The 18,758-nt window shown below is 40.7% G+C and overlaps 1 protein-coding gene across 4 annotated transcripts in view; it reads right to left on the minus strand.

Moving 5' to 3' along the window:
• syt14a (synaptotagmin XIVa) overlaps positions 1 to 10,037 on the minus strand; it is a 51,684-nt gene extending 41,647 nt beyond the window's left edge. Inside the window, exon 1 of one of the 4 annotated variants that reach the window (XM_040048902.1) lies at positions 9,924 to 10,037. In XM_040048902.1, coding sequence (XP_039904836.1) covers positions 9,924 to 9,936 — 13 coding nt within the window. In that variant the 5' untranslated portion in view covers positions 9,937 to 10,037. The remainder of the gene's footprint in view (positions 1 to 9,923) is intronic. The other 3 variants (XM_040048903.1, XM_040048904.1, XM_040048905.1) reach the window with 3 other exon arrangements.
• Positions 10,038 to 18,758: the final 8,721 nt, after the last annotated feature.

Raw genomic sequence — 18,758 nt, forward strand, 5'->3', positions numbered from 1 at the left:
AAGTTATGACCTGCAGTCTATCTGGGTCAGATATAAACCAAGTTTAGGTGGAGTTTATTTTCGTTTTGCTGACTTTTTACCGTCAGTTACAATAACTCGTACTGTGTACTGGCTAGCATGGCGGAGTTTCTATACAGCTGGGTGGGTGCTATGATTTTACTGATAGTGAACTTTATTTTATTCATAAGGTTAGTTAGTAGAGTTGCCAACCGTGACCCGTCCCCTAAAAAACGGAATCGTCTCGTATTCAGAGAAAATATTACACATTTCGTATCGAGGTGAAAAGGAACACAGTTTGTCCCGGACTTCAGCTACAATGAAAAAAGACACAAAGCTGGATTTATTCTGCGTCTTTATGAGCACAGCTGCCTCTTCTTCTCTCATTCAATCATGAAACTGATCAGTGATCAGCTGATCGGCTTTTCTCTCTTGTTTGTTTATCGCCCACTTTGCGCCAGAAAGAGGAAACCAGCGGATGTCGCGCTAAACAACAGCAGCGCGTTTAAGCTTGATCAGCTGTTGTTAGAATTTATTTAATATTAATTTCTAGTATCAGCTGATGTTTGCTGGAGCCACAGCTGTAAAAGCTGCTGATCATGATGTCGGTTTGGATATGTGGTGAGAGGGAAACATGAAGATGAAACCAGGAGATGTCCTTACTGAATCATCAGAGCTGAACAGGTGATGGAGAAACAGGTTTACCTTTTAGGTGACATGAATGAGTTGAAGGAAAGTTATGAACAGTGTCACCGCTTATTTTGATTGCCATTGTTTTGCACATAAATCTATTTTCAAATTCAATTTTTTTGGTCTCCATTTATTTATCCATGCTATTTGTATTTTATCTATTTGTTCATTTTACAGAGAAATGCTTTTTCTGTGCACACATGACAATAAACGCTTTGAATCTTGAATGGTAAGTGAATTCAGATAGCATCGAGATAACCTGGCTATGTTGAAATCGATTCACAGTAAAGACCTCAGGCTTCCTAACATGGCCACATCCAGCTCTCACACTGTTACAGCTAACACGCAGCATCATTAGCACCACCATCAGTTTTCAGTGAACATGAAAGCAACTCAGCGCTGCTCAAACAGCCTCAGGAAGTGCTATCTATCCATTAACCCAATGCCACAGAAAACCTGATAAAACCTGAAGACCTGAGCCGGTGTGTGACAGATAGTTACTGCATGTAAACACAGCTTCTTAAGAAAGTTGCGCCTGAAATCTTTCCTGCCAAACAAGCAGCCGAGGACGGATCTGCTGTTCGATTTGGCAGCTGTGTGTGGGAGGACGCTCCTTTTTCATTCCTCCTTCACTCATCTCACACACAAACACACACACAATAAACACACACAGACTTTCTCACAGATTTTCCCCATTGCCAGTCCACAGTGCTGGTTGCTCGTATCGCGCTACCAGCCAAATATTTAGCTGATAAAAACTTGAAACAGCCATTTCAGTTGGCATTGTTGCATTCCAATGCTCATGTCACAAAACTGACTATAGTCTCTCCATGACAAAGCAAAACCTTTACAAACCAACTACAAAGCAGATTACAGGAATCCACTGTGCATCCACTGGTGTTTCAGTGTTTCTGTGATACATTAAAGTGACTTAATAGCTTCGATAAAGCTCTGCATCAATGTGTGTGAATTTGGGTTGTAGTCCAACAGCGCTTATTCAGTATGAGCAAAAAAAACAAAGCAGCATATTAACAGGCTACCAGTCCGATTATTATCTCCCTTTTCCTGTCGCAACTCATGACAAGCACAGTCGACAATATAAACGATGGATGATGTAGCTACAGAGTTTTTGAGGAAAATTCCTCCCCAGTTCTTCACATACAATCAGACGTATGTGAAGATAAGAGACTCCAGATAAGCTTCAGTGTGTAAACTTTGCTTTTAATTTTGCAATTCAGAAATGAGAAGAAAAAATCTGATTTATGCAGTAAGTTTACAGGTCTGCTGATGATGTAAAAGGACAGACAGGCTTTTGTCATTACATGGAAGCTCGCATGATCACATGACCTCCAAAGAAGTTGCCTGCTGTCATTAATACACATGAAGATTTGGGTTCTTGTTTATCCCCCTTCTTTCACCAGGGAGCATGTCTTGCTACTGCAAACTAAATCAAGGTGAAGTCTGTGGCTTCCCAGTCTTTCCTCATTCAGACGTCTGGGGCCAGACTGGGAGCATTTATAGAGTTTGTCCCAGATTTTTTAAGGAATCTCCTCGACCTGCCTCCTGTAATCAGGCTGCCGAGGCGTACGTGTCTGGCCAGGAGAGATGGATGAACTCAGGCTGCGGCACAGAAAGTTCAGCTAAAACAAAAACGGACAGATAATTTTTCCTGTTTGAGGTCGGTGCAGAAAAGGAAGTGTTATGAAAAGAAAACTCAGGGAGACAAACTTGTTGTGTTTCTCTTGTTAACAATCAAAGTCATATTTGGTATGCCTGATAAAAAAAAATTTTTGAAATTGAACAAGTAGCAAGAAGGTGTATTTTCTTTTTATTCACCAGAAATCCCCTGACTTTTTAATGTGTATGTGAAAAAATGCTGAATGACTCTTTCGGTTCGTTTATTAATAAATTATATTAAACAAATAGCCAAAAATAGGCGAGTACAACTGAGTGTACATAGGGAACTGAGCCACGTGCAGGAAAATCACTAAATGTCTTTCTTGAAGCTCCAGGAGGGAAAGTCGTGCCACATCAGGCTGTTCATGAAACATGTTTGTGCTGCGATGAGTTCAGAATAAGCTCCAGCTAAGCCAATTAGCTGCTGGTTGATACAGTATAATAAAGATTAGCCTACTTTACCAACAGCTCAGCTCTAAGATGGCAAAGCAGCACCAGTTTCCTTCATACCTACATCTCCACAGCATGGTCTGCTGAACTGGATTTCCTTCCCGGTGTGAAATCACAGCTTCGTAATACAGTAGCATCCAACATCCCAGCGGATGGAAACATTTCTTTAAACATACTAAAGTTGATTCTTTATTTTTAGACCTGATTTGTCTAATTTAGTGTCACTCATAAGATGTTAATAGCTTGAACATGAAATTAAGATGACAGACAATTAACTCCAAATCAACCCACAGCTGTTAGATTTAAACCTCAATCTGTCTCTGGATGTTGCTGCTGGAACAAAGTCTGTCGATGTCACAATGAGCTATGAATTAACATTTGCTCTACTTGCTTATAATTGGTTTTATTTTTTTGCCAGCCTCCCTCGTTGGTCCTATGCCAAGTGGACAGCCAATCAGTCGCTAAACTGCACAAAATCCTCCCAGTAACAAATCCCTCAGTCTGCCTCAAATGGATAACAAGCGCTGAAATGACAGGAAAATCAAATATACAGCAAAAGCATTGTTGATTCCATCTTTGTATCTTTGTTGTGCCAGTGGGTAAAACACATGGACCACGTGAGCGCATCCAAGGGAAACATACACTCTGGAAAAAACCTGCTTGCTCATTAAAAGCTTCCCATCCTGCGAGAGATAAACAGTTAAAGACAAGAGTCTGAAACCACGCAGAAGAGTGAGGTCTGTGTCCACATTTCATCTTCATCTTACAATATAAACAAGTCAAAGTTTTTCTGTGGAAGCCTTCAGTGCCTTTCCTTTTAGTCCAGGATTAATCAAGTCTTGGAAGCTGATAATGACACCTGACAGTGTTCTTAATCAAACCAGTGAGTTTAATTTAGTTAATCTGTTAAACAGATTTAACAGAAAGTTCCTGTCAGCCTGTCTCAGTCCAGATAGACTATTTATGTTCGCTCATTAACAATTTTAACTTTTGTTTACGTACCATAAATGACAAAATCAGTCACCATCAAAGTTCAAATATATAATGCTGAATACTCCAACAGTGAAGATGACAATTTAACATTAATACAACGTCTTTGCTCGGTCAATTGAGCTGGCAGTTTAGGTGATGTTTTCTTTTTCCCACCTCTGAAAATAGGTAGATAAACATATTCTCTGGCCACTTCAGTCAGTACACCATTCAACTGCTTCGACGCAAATATCCGATCAGCCAATCACATGGCAGCTGATCAGATAATTTAGGCGTGTAGATTTGGTCAACATGATCTGCTGAAGTTCAAAGCAGGTCCCTCTCCTCCTTCTTTTCAGGAGGAAAAAAAAAGTACTTTAGTCAGCAGTCCTAAAACTTTTTTGCACCACGGACCGGTTTTTGTCCAACAATATTTTCACGGACCGGCCTTTAAAGTGTTGCAGATAAATACAACAAAATAAAACCAGTGCTGATACCAAAAAAAAAAACCACGAACATTTATTCATGATGCACAGGAAAAGACCCAGGGAACCTGAGTTAATGATAAAAACGATTTAAAAAACAAACAAACAATAAAAACCATAAATGTCAACCCGAGCCTCAACTCTCGCAACGACTCACAGACCGGGACCAGTCCATGGCCCGAGGGTTGGGGACTGCTCCTTTAAGTAACTTTGAATGTGGTGCCAGATGGACTGGTCTGAGTGTTTTTCATCATGGATGAGCACCTGACAAATGTGCAGTATCTGTGTGATGCTATTATGTCAATATGGACCAAAAAACTTCATTTTGGACTCTACCAGCTGTTGGGGGAGATATTTTTAGCAGGTAATGCTGAGTTGTGTTAACCAGAGATTTGTTCAAATGTTTCGTGGAGACAACAGAAATCCTCATGCCGTTAGATTTAAACACTGCATCTTAAAGTTGACCTGAAAACAAACCAATTAGCAAAAACAGCTAAAGCAAATCAACAGGTGAAAATTGTCCACAGGTTTCTCACTGCATGCAACACCTCACGTGGTCAGTTCATCCAGTTTTTTCTAAAAATATGGGATGAACTTTAATTGGAGCATCATATAATGAATTAACAATAATAACTGCTTTCCAAGGAGCATGTGCTCTTTTCCAGCTACACTGTCTCACAGCTTGTTTCATCTCAAATGGTCGGCAGATACTGGCAATCATCGCCTCACATCCTGTTTCTCGCTCTGCAATAACAAACAGTGGCATGTCATGAAGATGGAGAGGAAAATGGAGATGGAGTCTCCAGTCCAGAGGAAGCACGGGCCTAATGTTTTCAGATGTTTTGTCTATCAGATCTAAAATGACATATGGGACAGCCGTATATTTCTAACTGGCAAAACCGGTGGAAAAAAGGTGCCAGAAGCAAAGTGACCTGGCAGGGATTTCACTTCGATTTGGAAGTCTAAATGTCAGCACGTAGAGCTCCACTTAACACATAATATTTCCACAGCTCAACACACCCTGGCCTGCCTACTCTGCACTTGGCTCTAGCTCAGGATTCGACAAGTCTTCATGCACGCCGCGCAGACAGAACAGCACGCACGCGAGCTGCCCGCTTTCGATCTGCCAGCCAGAGAGCCGGACTTAACCAGGATATGTGAAATCCATTTTCCAGTCGATCTGAGTACAGCTTGTTGCAGGAGCTGATGCATGCAGTGGAGCCTGTCGACATAACATTTGGTTTCTGCAAAATTGGTCCCTTTTAAGCAAATTAAAGACTACTTTCAGAGATTTTTAAAATTTCACAAGCTCCTTTAAACTGCTCAGTGATCTTTTCACAAACAGCGTGCCGGGCATGTCCAAAAGTGATGCTTTAGGAGCTCTAACATTTGGGAAGCAGCAGGCTTTGATAATGGTGATTTAAGACGATTCAGCGGCGCATTAGTAAAATAAACAGAGCTGATGACAAAGCTGAATGTCACTGAATACATTATTAAAGTCTCCCAGTACTCTCTAAAGTAGCCTTTAGGCATCAAGGTAGGTGAAATTGGAGAGCCGCACTTCACTCAAGCCTTCAGGCTAAAAATGAAAAAATTAACAATGCTTATAATGTTCCTGCCAGTTTCCTCTTTAAATTCATCTCCCATTCAAGTGCGCAAAAGCTTCTGCATGCTGACTCCCTCCGGCTTCTTAAATGTGAGAATTTGCTGCTTTTCCCACAGATTCCTATTGTGTTTATAGATGAAGAGATGGGTGTATGAGAAGCTGAATACATACAGGCTTTCTAAAATGAAAGATTTAAAAATAACTGATTCTTCTCTGCAACGTGCAACATGTGCATCTTTGCTTTGCTCTGGTAAAACTGATGGAGCAGCATAAGAACCAGTTCTGAACCTGCAGCAGGTCGTGGTTAGACTGACCCTCCTCCTTAATGCAGATCACGAGAGGAGAAACAGTAAGGCCAGTCAGCTGCAGGCCAAGAAAGAGAATTACCCAGTGATTAATCATTAAAATAAAAAGCTAACGTGAGCTGCAAAATATACCCGGATAGGTGTTAATACACACAGACAGACTGCCCAAGTAAAGTTGCTGATATCCCTTCGTTTCTTTTGTTTTTAGACATTTAACTGAAAATAAATTTAAATTTGTTTTTGTTTTTTTCACCACTTTTTCTAATCTTTAATTCAAGAATAAATCCTTTGCATGTCTTTGCGGTTTAAAGTGATTTATACACTACATTATTAAAAGGGTTGACAGCACAGAAGGAGTTTCACTGGCCAGTGATCTTGATATTAAGACTTGTGCGTCATTCCTCGACCAGCAGTTTAAACACTGCTCTACTATCTTGCACCAGAAATGACAGTTGGTTGAAGAAATCTTTCCTATATTATTGAAGCACAGCAGCCTTGCTTGCCTTTTAGTTCTAAGATGTTACACCATCTCCTGCCATTAGCTGGAGCTGCTGTCCCAACAGGCTGCTGACACGTCCTCTCCGAGGAGGGTTGAAAAGTAGATGACAGCTGTGCAAACCGGTACACTTTGATGCAGAAAATGAGCGACTGTTTGTTGGTGATATAAAGTAAAACTTGCATAATGCGAGCAGAGAGACAAGTAACAAGAGTCTGCGCGGGTGTCTGAACACCAGTCTGCAAACGTAGCTGACATTGTGCACGTGTAACTTGATAAACAGCACGAATGCCGCAAGTTTCAGAGATTACTGAAAACGTTCATCTAAGATACACATGCAATATTAGCATGGCCGGTGTTTAATCTGGTCCATTAGCTTGTGCTCAGTTTTAAGTGGTTTCTTACTGAGAGGCTAATTCTCCTTTAAAAAGCTCGTAAATTATTCATCAGAAATATCCCTTTAAATTAGATAATGTGCTGTGATCTAAACAATGCCTTCCCCACAGCTCAATTCGTTGCCTTGAAATTAATCGACTTGTGTTTTCCAACACCTCGTGACGTTCACCCAACCTAACATCACAAGTACAGACAGAAACACAGCCTCCCACTGGTGCCGAGAGACCGATCCCTGGATGCTGCAGGTGTCAGTCAGCCCCACAGCTGCTCCATAAATCTCAGCAGGGCCGACTAGCTCCAGCAAACCACTACTCTTCAGGAAACGGCACTTTGCTGACTAATGCTAGTGAGGAAGTTGAGGTTACGGGTGTGGTTGAATAAAGCTCTATGTCAGATGGCATGAAGGAGGAGGCATGATGGTGGCAGAACAGAGCCGGTGACCTACGCCTTAGTGGAGAGCTTTCTAATATATTTAGTGACCACTAATTGTTTTCTGATTATTATTCAAAGTGAAATCTGACATGTTTCATCCACGTGACTGTTTTGTTTAAAGTCTGAACCTGTTGTTAAAATTTTAGACATAAAAAAGCAAACTGATAGACAAAGCTGCAGCAGCAAATTTAGCTCTTCCATCACACATGAATGACTCTCACGCTTAAAGTGTTTCTTTACTTTATGTGCTGATCAGAGCCCGAAGGCCCAAAGAGAATGGATGGTCTATTTGCCTAGATTACAGCTGGAGTTCACGTCACTGTGCTGTTTTCTAGAGGTGATCTCTGCTGTCCTGTATTCCTCACGACCTATTATTTTATCACCTCCCTCCAAAGACTAGCGAGAACTTTATAACTTTACAGTTTCAGATGCTAAGATAATAAGATTTAGATGACACCAGTGCCATTATCAGTGATGTTTTTATGTTGCCTCAGTTTTCTGTGTTGAAAAACGTAGGTCCACATATGTTTATTTTTACAGGTTTAATAGTAGAAAGATAAAAAGCATCCGGCTTCTTATCTTCTGTGCACTGTGCAAAGAATCAAGAATCGATAAGCTTGGATACTGCCCGGGTAGGTGGGCAACATTTCTGAATTTCCATCCCCAACTCTGATATTCTACATACTAAACAAAAGGGAAACACAGCAGGAGAGGATACTGTATCAAACATATTAAATTAACTAAACTGAAATCAATCCTCCAGCATATATTCACACAGTCACACAATGAAATGCTGAACACATCAATTTAAAAGGACTAACACTGACTTATTGTCTCTGCATTTCATAGACTGCGTGGGTTTTTCAGCACCGCTGCACCTGTGAACATGCCTGTGAAAAGTTGGTTCCAAAATGTTGTGATGCTGTGTAAAATATCAATAAAAACCAAATGCAATGATTTGACAATCTCATGAACCCAGATTTTATTCACAGCAGAACTTAAAAGTCATTTCAAATGATTAGACTGGAAAAAAAGATCATTTTTGAATTTGATGGCAGCAACATGTCTCAATAAAGTTGGGGCCCGGCCATGTTTACCATTCAAGACAGTCTGGGAACTGAGGAGACCTCCTGCTGGACTTTTGGGAGAAGAAAGGTGTCCCATTCTTGCCTGATACAAAATTCAAATTCATATTTTCTTACAATGATAGATTTTCACAGTCGTTTGATTTGATTTCTATGTTTTACTTTGGATAAAATCTGGGTTTGTCAGATTTACAAATGACTGCATTTTTAGTGTTGTATAAATCTGACACAAAAACTTTGCCGCAGGCTGAGAGCAGTTGCCCACCTCTCTTTTTAGCAGCGATGCCTGCAGGGACAAGTCTAAAACTGGAATAGGAATTTAATTTAATGAATTTTCACCATTGAAATATTTGTGCTGATTAAACCAGCAGTGTGTAAAGCAATTAAATGAGCTTTTTTGTACTTACTAGAAGCTAGTAAAACTCTGATCTAATGGCCTGGGAGTCAGTGCGGAAAAATGTTGTAACAAAATGTTAGAGTTATGTTTGAGATTGAAAAAATTATAGAGAATTGTTTCAAATAATGCAATTAAAAAAAATGTTAGCAACTTCCTGTAAAGACTCCACACTGGAGTACACTGGCTTGTATGCTCATCCGCACACACTCATACAGTATTTCATACCACGCATTCAGCACGTCTTATCAACACAAAAAAGGGAACTCTATATTAATAAAAAATAATAAAAATCTATCATTAAGCTATGGTATGTCTGCCTTCCTGTGACATTTAATGTATCGCAGCAATGTGAGCATGGGATCCAAAGTGATCAAACAAACTAAGCACCAAAGCTGCTTACAACCTGCAAAGTTACATAATCGGAGTAAGGTGAGCAGTAAAAGCACACGGTGGACACTGGAATAGAAATCACGCATTCATTATCCGCATTAACAGTGCGTTAATGTGGTTTGTGTGAGCTCTGCTCCGAGTTGTAAAGCACAGACGTGCAGCAGCGAGACTGCAAACCAAATGACAGCTCGAGTTCCGTGAAATTAACACACACACACACACACACACACACACACACACACACACGCTCGGTCTGAATGAATGTCATGCAGTTTAAAGAGCGGAGTGGAGCTTTCCTTTCAGCACCACCTTTACAAACAGAGCAAGCGCCGCTTCCAGCTTCCTCCTGCCTCTCTTCTATCACACTGCAAAGGAAAATTACCGCCTTAAAGAAAATTAGAAAAACAACTTTCACTGCTTCCAGCGAACCAAGCACTCATCTCCTGAGCTCACGAACACTTTTAAGCAGAGGCAAATCACCGCTGACACGTATCATTTCCAGCTGAAGTTAATTAAAAGGAGAGGAGAGCCGTTATTGGCCTACTTACCATCAATCGCCATGATGTTCTGTTTTGGCTTCAACCAAAGTGGGCGGTAAAGAAGGGGGAGCGGCCCACTGCAAGGGTGAGGAAAGGGGGGAACCCACGGTGTGGTACAGTCCGTGAGATGCTCGGGGAGGAAGCTGAATGTCTGCTGCACAAATACCACACACAGCTGAGAGGATACAGGCTGAATCATATGATCAGGAATTCTATTACTTATCAGATTTTTGCTAGTCCGCCCAACATGACTAATTAGATTATATATATTAATATTATTCAGATCCTGACACATCTGAATCTAAAATCTGTGGTGTTAATATAAATTATTCTGGTTCACAACACATTATAGGGGCTAAAATGGTAGAATGGGATCATTTAATTGCCCTGCTTGTTTATCATACCCATATTAATTCCTTTGCTTCTATGCAGATATACTAAAATGTTCATCATCAGTCATTTTTATGTGAAAGGAGCTAATTCCTTTCACATAAAAATGACTGACTGCCTTTATCATCACTTTGGGCATCAAGTATCTGCCTCAAGGTTTCTGCAGGAAGAAATCTCGCTCGTCTGCGTCTGTTAGCCGCGGTTCACTGCGCAGCTATTACAATAAAATCACAGACTGACAAATATATGGTAGAAAACATATTTGCGATTGAAAATATCAAAGCAGCACACAGGTTGCACAAGAGTGCCAACAGGGACTTTGGCTCAGGCGCAGTTCAATTCAGTTTATTTATACGGCACAAAATCACAATAACAGTCATCTCAAGGTGTTTTATTTTGTAAGGTAAAGACACTAAAAAGTATAGAGAAAACCCACTGTGACCCCCTATGAACAAGCACTTGGCGAAAGTGGGCAGAAAAAACCCCCTTTTAACAGGAAGAGACCTCCAGCAGAACCAGGCTCATCGAGGGTAAGTTTGCCGCGACTGGATGGGGGTGAGGGGAGGAAGAGAGGACTGCAGAAACACTGTGGAAAAGTACCAGAGATCAATAATAAACGATGATGAAATGCAAAGTTGTGTATATAACAAAAATGGCCCCAAGTTAAATCCAGAATATAACGTAATCTCCTTCTTCCTTAACTATCAGCCTCTGTCATATCTTAGGGACCTTACAGTAACACATCATCTCAACAGAACACAGATCACAGGATTATTTGTGGTTTTTGAAACTAAATGAGAACCAGAGCCTTCAGCTATCAGCTCCCTTTCCTTTAACCAGCTACGTTAAACTGTTCCATCCATCGGCCCATCTTTTTTCTGCTTATCTGGGACAGGGTTACAGGATAGCCTTTCTTCCAGCTTGTCCAGGAGAAAGTCGTTCCCAGGCCAGCTGAGAGTCACTTGGCTACGCAGCGAAATTCTGTCCATAAAAACTAAGAACAGAATAAATGTCACTGATTCTTTTAGTTTTGAACAAACAGTCATGAAGAATTTCAGAATTTCTTCTTTCATGTTTTATGTTCTGTTGTCCTTCTCTCTCTATGCTTCTCTTTTGTCTTTTTATCCCCTCAACTGATGCCAATCTGAGTGTGGTTCTGTTAAAATGGAGTTCTGTCTTCCCACTGTTGCCATAGTGCTGTTGACATGGGATCGTTTGATCACTGAGGCTTTCTCCCTTTGATTTGAAGGGTCTATTTTAAAGATAAAGTAGATATAAAAACTGAAATATACAGCTCTAGTGATAACTCCAGTGATATCAGTCTCTCACTCACTCTCATGTTTTCATGTAACAGACACACCAGCTTGTTTAAGCTTCTTAAAAAATACCTGAAAATGGAAAGACCTTTTTCCATAACGTCCAGCCTTGAACAATAACTTTCTTTGATTGCAGCTGAAGGTCCAGTTCCAGTCCAGCTCCTACACCCTCCCACTCCATGTGGAGTCACACATGCAGCCACTGGAGAGTCTTAAAAGGTGTTGTGGTAGAAATACAGAGGCACGCTTTGGGATGTCCTCGCCTTTCTATGATGCAAACAGAAACTTTCTCTGCAGCTTGAGCAGTTTAGATTATCAGATAGTGCACTGAGATCATCAGTTATTGAAAATTTATCTATTGCAATTAATTTTCATTCATACCCTGCTTTGTCTTAATTTTATCTTTAGTAATAGAAATTAGATTCAAACGAACTCTTTTTTATAAATATTGAAAGTTGGTTCATTTTGTTCATTGCTGAGACATGAAAGCAATGTCAGTGTTGTGAGCTTATTCTAGTAAGCCTTGATGCAGACTGGTTGTTGGAGGGCTTTTACAACCCACTTACATTTAAAACTAGTTGGCTTGGAACAGCACTTAATGTGATGGACACTGCATGGCGATGGAAATGCAGTGAAAGTAGGGAGGTGCTGTAGTGGCAGCTCCGGAATTTAGTTAAACAGTAAAAAGAAAAAAATCCCTCCTACATCTTTTCTTAAGCAGTGCTGCTTAACCTCAATAGAAAATTACATAAGGTCAATAAAAATGAGAAGCAGAACTCCAAAATAGAAAAGAATGCAGTGCAGCAGATCCCAGTGACACAGACAGGCTGCTTAATGGGACAGATATTTTAGATGTAGCTCTGCAGTGCGTTCTACATGTTTTGGCCCATTTGTTCCATTTTATGCAACACTTCCAATCCTGCTAAAGAGATTATCCACTTTAACTTTTGCCTTTAAGGCTTTCAGCATCTATAAAGTAAAAAAGAAGCTGGCAGTACAGCAGTGCTCAGAATGAGGACAGATATAAACTTCACTTCGATCATTTTAATGTATTTCATCATCTTAGTTTAACGGACATTTTTCTATTGCATGTTCCAGTGTGCTTCAACCCCCCCCCCCTTTAAGGCAACGCATACAATAAATGAGCCATTATTAGTATAATGCTTGGGTAACAGTATCGTCAGTGCATTCAGTGCAATGGAAAACCTAATTGGTAGCGCTGAAAGACAGGAGGGGGGTTCACTCTGAAATACTGCACTGGCACATGGTTATAAACAGAATTGCAGTCCTGTTTAGTCCAGAATTTAACTTCATATCGTTCTTCCTGAATTATCAGGCCCTGACAGACATTTAAGACAATTCGGTACTTTTGACCCTAAAATATGTGAAAGATTCAGGAAATCCAGAGAAAACTATGCAGAGACAAAGCTGAAAAGCAGCTTTGAAAGCAGTCCAAAGACAAAAGATAGATATTCAAAAGCCTGCCCTTTGGTCCAATCAAATAATAATTCAACTGGACCTTAATGATAATTAGTCATATTTTATTGTCACTGCACATCAAAAAGTCAGCATGCGTATAAGGTAATTACATATGGCACAGAATATGCTGTGATACTGCAGACAGTGCTATTACTTATTTCTCCATTCTGCACACATTCCTCTGTATCGAGGGACTATACTATACTATACTATACTCATCTGCCTGGAGTCCTGAACTGTCATCCAATGGAAACATGTCGGCATGAAAAGCACAGGAGACCCTGATCTGTTGAGAGCTGAAATCCTGACTCAAACAAGCTTGAACAGTAATTTTGCTTTGAAAAGCTGCAGCATGTGCTTTTAGCTCCCAAACTGTAGAAGTGTGTAATTAAGGGCCTCTTCATTAACTCAGTAAAACATGTCACAGATTTTCATTTTAGTCATTTATAAATGTAATTGGTAACGTATAATTGGAAGCACAGATTAAAGATTATGTTTATTTAGCATTTCTCTGCTGAGATCTGATTTCTTGCCACTAGATGTTCAGCTGATGCTGATGGAGGCCTGCAGAAGGAAGGAAGCACAGATTAGTTTAGATGGTTTAGGTAGGAAATATTTTGAATAGTTCAGCCCCTGAAGTGATTAACCTGAAGACTGATTATTTGTGGATCAGACTCCACCTGCTGAATGGTGTGGCTCACAGGTCAGTAAGTGGAAATCAATAAAAAAGGTGTCAACTGTAGATGATTGTAATGTACCTCTAAGCTGGTTTGACAGCTGCTAATTATCGCATGCCATTTACTTAAATATTATGTAAAGTGTAAAGAATGGATATTAATATTCTGCATTTTAAATATTTAGGTGTTGTTTTTTTCTGATACATCTGCAGGTAAATTGATTTTTCAGTACAGCAGTGCTTCACGTGACTCAGTGCTGCTTCACCCACCACCTCAGATGTTAATCACCAATTGCTGACGGTTGAAAAGTAAAGCAGGAGGGCTCTGGTTCCTAAGAACAGACTGACACTGACATGAAGTGTTTGTCTTAGCTCTTCAGATACAATGAACGAGCTTCTTTCAACACACAGCCCACTGACATCCCTCACCTGAGTGGCAGGTATCAGTATCATCACTGATGGTACAGCAGTCGCAGAGCAATAAGTTATTTCCAGTGTTTTTATGCAAGCTGATCATTTCTGTTAGCGTACTTAAAAAGCACTTTTGAGTTTCCAGGAGATATCAGAACACAATTACGCAGTGTAGTGTAGTGTGAAATCATTGCCTCCCTGCGGTGTGAATCTTGAAGGTCAGGTATTAAATACAGCACTGAGATGAAATATTCATACAGCATGCATTATTGAAATGAAAACCACTGCTGCCTGGGGTGTGATGGATATACTGTAATTTTCTATTGTACTACAATCCTACAAGCCACAAATACCCTGCTTTAAACTTCTACGTATAAACAACAACCTCTGGAGCTGAGAATTGAAATCCAGAAGTTGCAAAAACTGCAGTTCCTCTAATGACCACTTGAGGCGTGCTCCAAAACCAAGGCACCCCCCTTGGGGCTTTTTAGAGCATCGTTAATGGTGTTACCTAAACTAATTTAAGCTTGTTGTGACCTACAGCTGGTCCAAAGACTTTACACTCACTGACTACTTTATTAGATATATCTGTTGAACTGCTCATTTGCACAAACATCTAATTATCCAATCAAATGGCAGCAACTCAGTGCGTTTATGCATGTAGACATGATCAAAACAAGCTGCTAAAGCACTACTGGGCATTACAATGGGGAAGAAATGTGATGTAAGTGACTTTGAATGTTTCATGGAGGTTGGTGACATATTGGCTGGTCTGAGTTTTTCAGAACCTGTTGACCTGCTGGGATTTTCCCCAAAAATAATCTCTGGAGTTTACAGAAAATGGTTTGGAAAGAAGAAAATACCCAGCAAGCAGCAGTTCTCTGGAAGGAAATGACATGTTGAAGTCAGAGGTCCAGAGGAGGGTCAGGCTACCTCAAGCTGATGGGAAGGCAACAGTAAGTGAAATAAACACTTGCTATAAACAAGGTATGCAGAAGAGCTTCTCTGAATGCAGAAGGAGAATACCACACTGGGTGTCCTTCCTGTCAGCTAAGAAAAGGAAAATGAGGCTCATCAAAAACTGGGCGATAGGAGAATTAGAAAAACCTTGCCTCACCTGATGAGTCTTCTGTTATGACTTTCAGATGTTAAGATCAGAGTTTGTCGTAACATGAAAGAATTGATCGATCCTGCCTTATATCAACAGTTCAAGCTGTTGGGGTTGTGTGGGAGATATTTTCTTCTCTGAGTACCAGTCGATAATTGTTTAAAGCCTACCCGAGCATTGTTACTCACCATGTCCATCCCTTTATGACCACAGTGTACTCATCACCTTCTTAACACACCATGGCACTTGAAACTCAGATCATCTCAGACTGATGTAAACTCTACTGAAACGGCCTTCACAGACACCAGATCCAATTTGCATTGTGAACGTGCAGCTGAGAAATCTGGGGCAACTGTGTGATGCTGTCATGTCAATATGCACCAAAATCCCAGAGGAGGGTTGAATCTATGCCATGAAGACTTAAGGCGGCTCTGAAGGCAGAAGAGAGCCAATCTTTTACAAACAACATGTACCTAATAAAGTGGCCACGGTATCTGATCTAACCTGAGCTCACTGTGTGGCTTCAGTCGCCCCGTTTACTGATGAAGCTCAACCAACCTTCATTCATTTTTATCAAAATTAAACTGTAGTTAAGATCATCCTGTATAAAAGTATAGGATGATAGGACAAAAAGTATCTGAGTTTTCCTGAAGCCCATGAAACCGAGCAGCTGTTGAATAACAAGTATTTTAATAGGAACCTGTTGCCATGATGAAATCCTCAACTCATCAAGCTTCATATTAAGATTCAGTATATGCTCCTATGCCGTCATCAGGTTGCCTTGGGAACACGCAGCAGCTGCTCAGCTCTACCTTGTGATTCCCTGTCAAAAAACATGAGCAAACATTCCCAAATCGAGGCATCAATAACACGCCGTCTCTGCATCCTCATTCTGCTCCTCTTACTAATTTTAGAAACACAGTTTTTCAGCAAAAAAGGAGCGATGCCTCATGGCGTGTGGCATGAGTTAAAAGCAGCGTGTTCGCGGGACACCGCGCTCTTTGACATGAACATCAATTACAGTGCATTCACTGCAGTGAGCCTGTGCATGTAGGGTACATTCAACAATGGGAAAACAAAAGGGGTGAAAAATGTTGATCACTGGCCGGCTCAGCCCAGCAGGACTGACCACTCACTGTGACCTTTACACTGCCACATGCAGTACGTGACAAACAGGCTGCAAGACCTTTGTAAAGTAAGAGAGCCCATACAGAATTAGTAGACAAAATGTCAAGCTTGCTTTCTTTGTGTATTCAGCTGCAATTAGAAATATATTTTCATCCCGGTGAGAAATTGTTAAATAATTTCTTTTAGAGTCAGTGGAAGTGAAGTCACCTCTAACCGCATCCTTTGCTGATGCGGTGAGTATATACTGTAAGAATACTTCTACACTCACTTTGTTCACATGTGGGAAACTGTGTTCATAAGGTGGGATAAGAGTTTGACAGGGGAAAATGGAGGGGATTCACGGACAGGATAAATGGGACATTAATCGCATAAATAAATATGTGCAAATTACATGTACATATGTAGAGATGTGCATAACACATAAACACAGACATGCACCGCTCTCGCCACCTCCTCTGCTCATACTTGTTTACTTGTTCTATTTATAGCCGCAGCTCTGTTCAAATGCCCTCTGCTGGGCTCATCAAAGCTTTCTGTTGTCATAGAAATGGGCTGCTGCGACCATTAGCTCCTCTGTCAGTCCGCTTCCCAGATCACATCCACCAGAGGTGGGAGCACAGCTGCAGGTCAGGTAGATGGATGATGCAGACCAAGAATCTTTAATCATGTGGGAACAGAGCGGAAAATTGTTCAGCCGTTAACAGAGCAGGTGAGCAGGTGAGGCGACACGTACCGGTTTCTCCCGGTCGTCTGAATGGACTGTGAGGCTGTTGTGTCACAGTGAGCAGCATTTACAACACAATCATGTCCGCACCATGTGTGACCTTGAAGTGCGAAGTGTCGACTGCGCTCCTGGGATTTACCTAGTCTAACCAGACTGCTCAGGGTTACTGCTGGAATAAACTGGTTTCTGCTTTCAATCAGAGACTGCAGCTGAATGAGAAGCATATACTTTAATGTTGTCTGTGCTAATCCTGAGATAACCTGCTTTTATATTTGCTCCTTTGTTACTGAATTAGATCCGATAGGGACGACGTGATGGCAGATTTCAACCTCTTTAAAATTTTCAGCAACAGATGTCCTTAAAAACCAAGCAGTGTGTTGTTCAGAGGAGCATAACAGGAAGACGATTTTCCACTATTTCATATTCAATAATAAAAACACTGTGCTGATTAGTTTTTTGATGTGTTGCACAATTTTGAGTAATGCACCAAATGAAAAGGGCAATGAGCACTTTTGGTCCTGCACCCACCCTGCTTTGAGGGTCATTACCCATGCGTGAGAGCTGCGATCTGGGACCGAGCTCCAGCTATAGCTTGTTTTGATCAGCCATCTAACCCACAGGATGATATGACCTTTGAATGTTCAATGTTTGAATGGTTACCCAAAATGCAGTTTTTGCCACTCAATTTTCAGAAAACAGATTCCCCCCCCCCCCCGAGCACCAACGTTTGTTTGTGTTCTTTTACACTGTGGACATTGTGGTGTTTTGCTATTAGAACTGTTATTCAGTCATGCTTTAAAAAATGAAGTACATGCTTACTTCTTCTAAGGGAATTAATAAGATAAGCAGCAGGCAGGTGCTGGTCACCAAATGCACTTGATTAACTGATTGTCATCAAGCATGATCATCTCTGTAAAAGGAGCAGTTTTGTTGGCCTGTAGCATACAGACTTTTCATTAATACAATGCCACAGCCTTTTTATTTTCCAGGCTTTTCTTCTGTCTATGCAGCTATTCAAATTGCATAAGTCTTTATTAATATTGCCGGTTATTCTGCAAAGGAAACCATCTAATATTTTCATTATAAAACTTTAACAAATGCCTCAAAGGCTGTTTGAAATGCAGATTGAACCAGAACACACGCTGCAACATGCACCTTTATCATAAATATCATTTTATCATCACAAAAAACTCCCATTTTCACCTCCACAAGATTACACGTGGAGCTGTTCTTATTTTAAAATTCAATCTTTTGTCGCTCGGGCTGCTTCTGAACAGACAATGCAGAGAAATACACAGGATTATGCAAGTGTTCACATCAAGCCCATTATCTGCCAGTGCTCTTTGTGAAGAACCTGATATCTTATGCAACTGTCTGAGAGCTGAGAAGGCAAACACTATCTACAAGTTGTTAAAATGAACTCTGCACAGAGCAGTGAGGAGCTGTTTCCATAGTAATAGCCGCCTACACACAACACAAAGTGACCTGACTGCTAATTTTAATGTGACATGAACAACAAAGTCTGTTGTTTTGACTTAAAGCAAATCAAAGCAACAGCCTAGGAAATAATGGGGGGGGGGGGTTTGCATGGGTTTAACCACCCTGCAACCCC

This window comes from Simochromis diagramma, unplaced genomic scaffold, assembly GCF_900408965.1.
Source record: "Simochromis diagramma unplaced genomic scaffold, fSimDia1.1 OVJJ01000305.1, whole genome shotgun sequence".
Lineage (NCBI taxonomy): Eukaryota > Metazoa > Chordata > Actinopteri > Cichliformes > Cichlidae > Simochromis > Simochromis diagramma.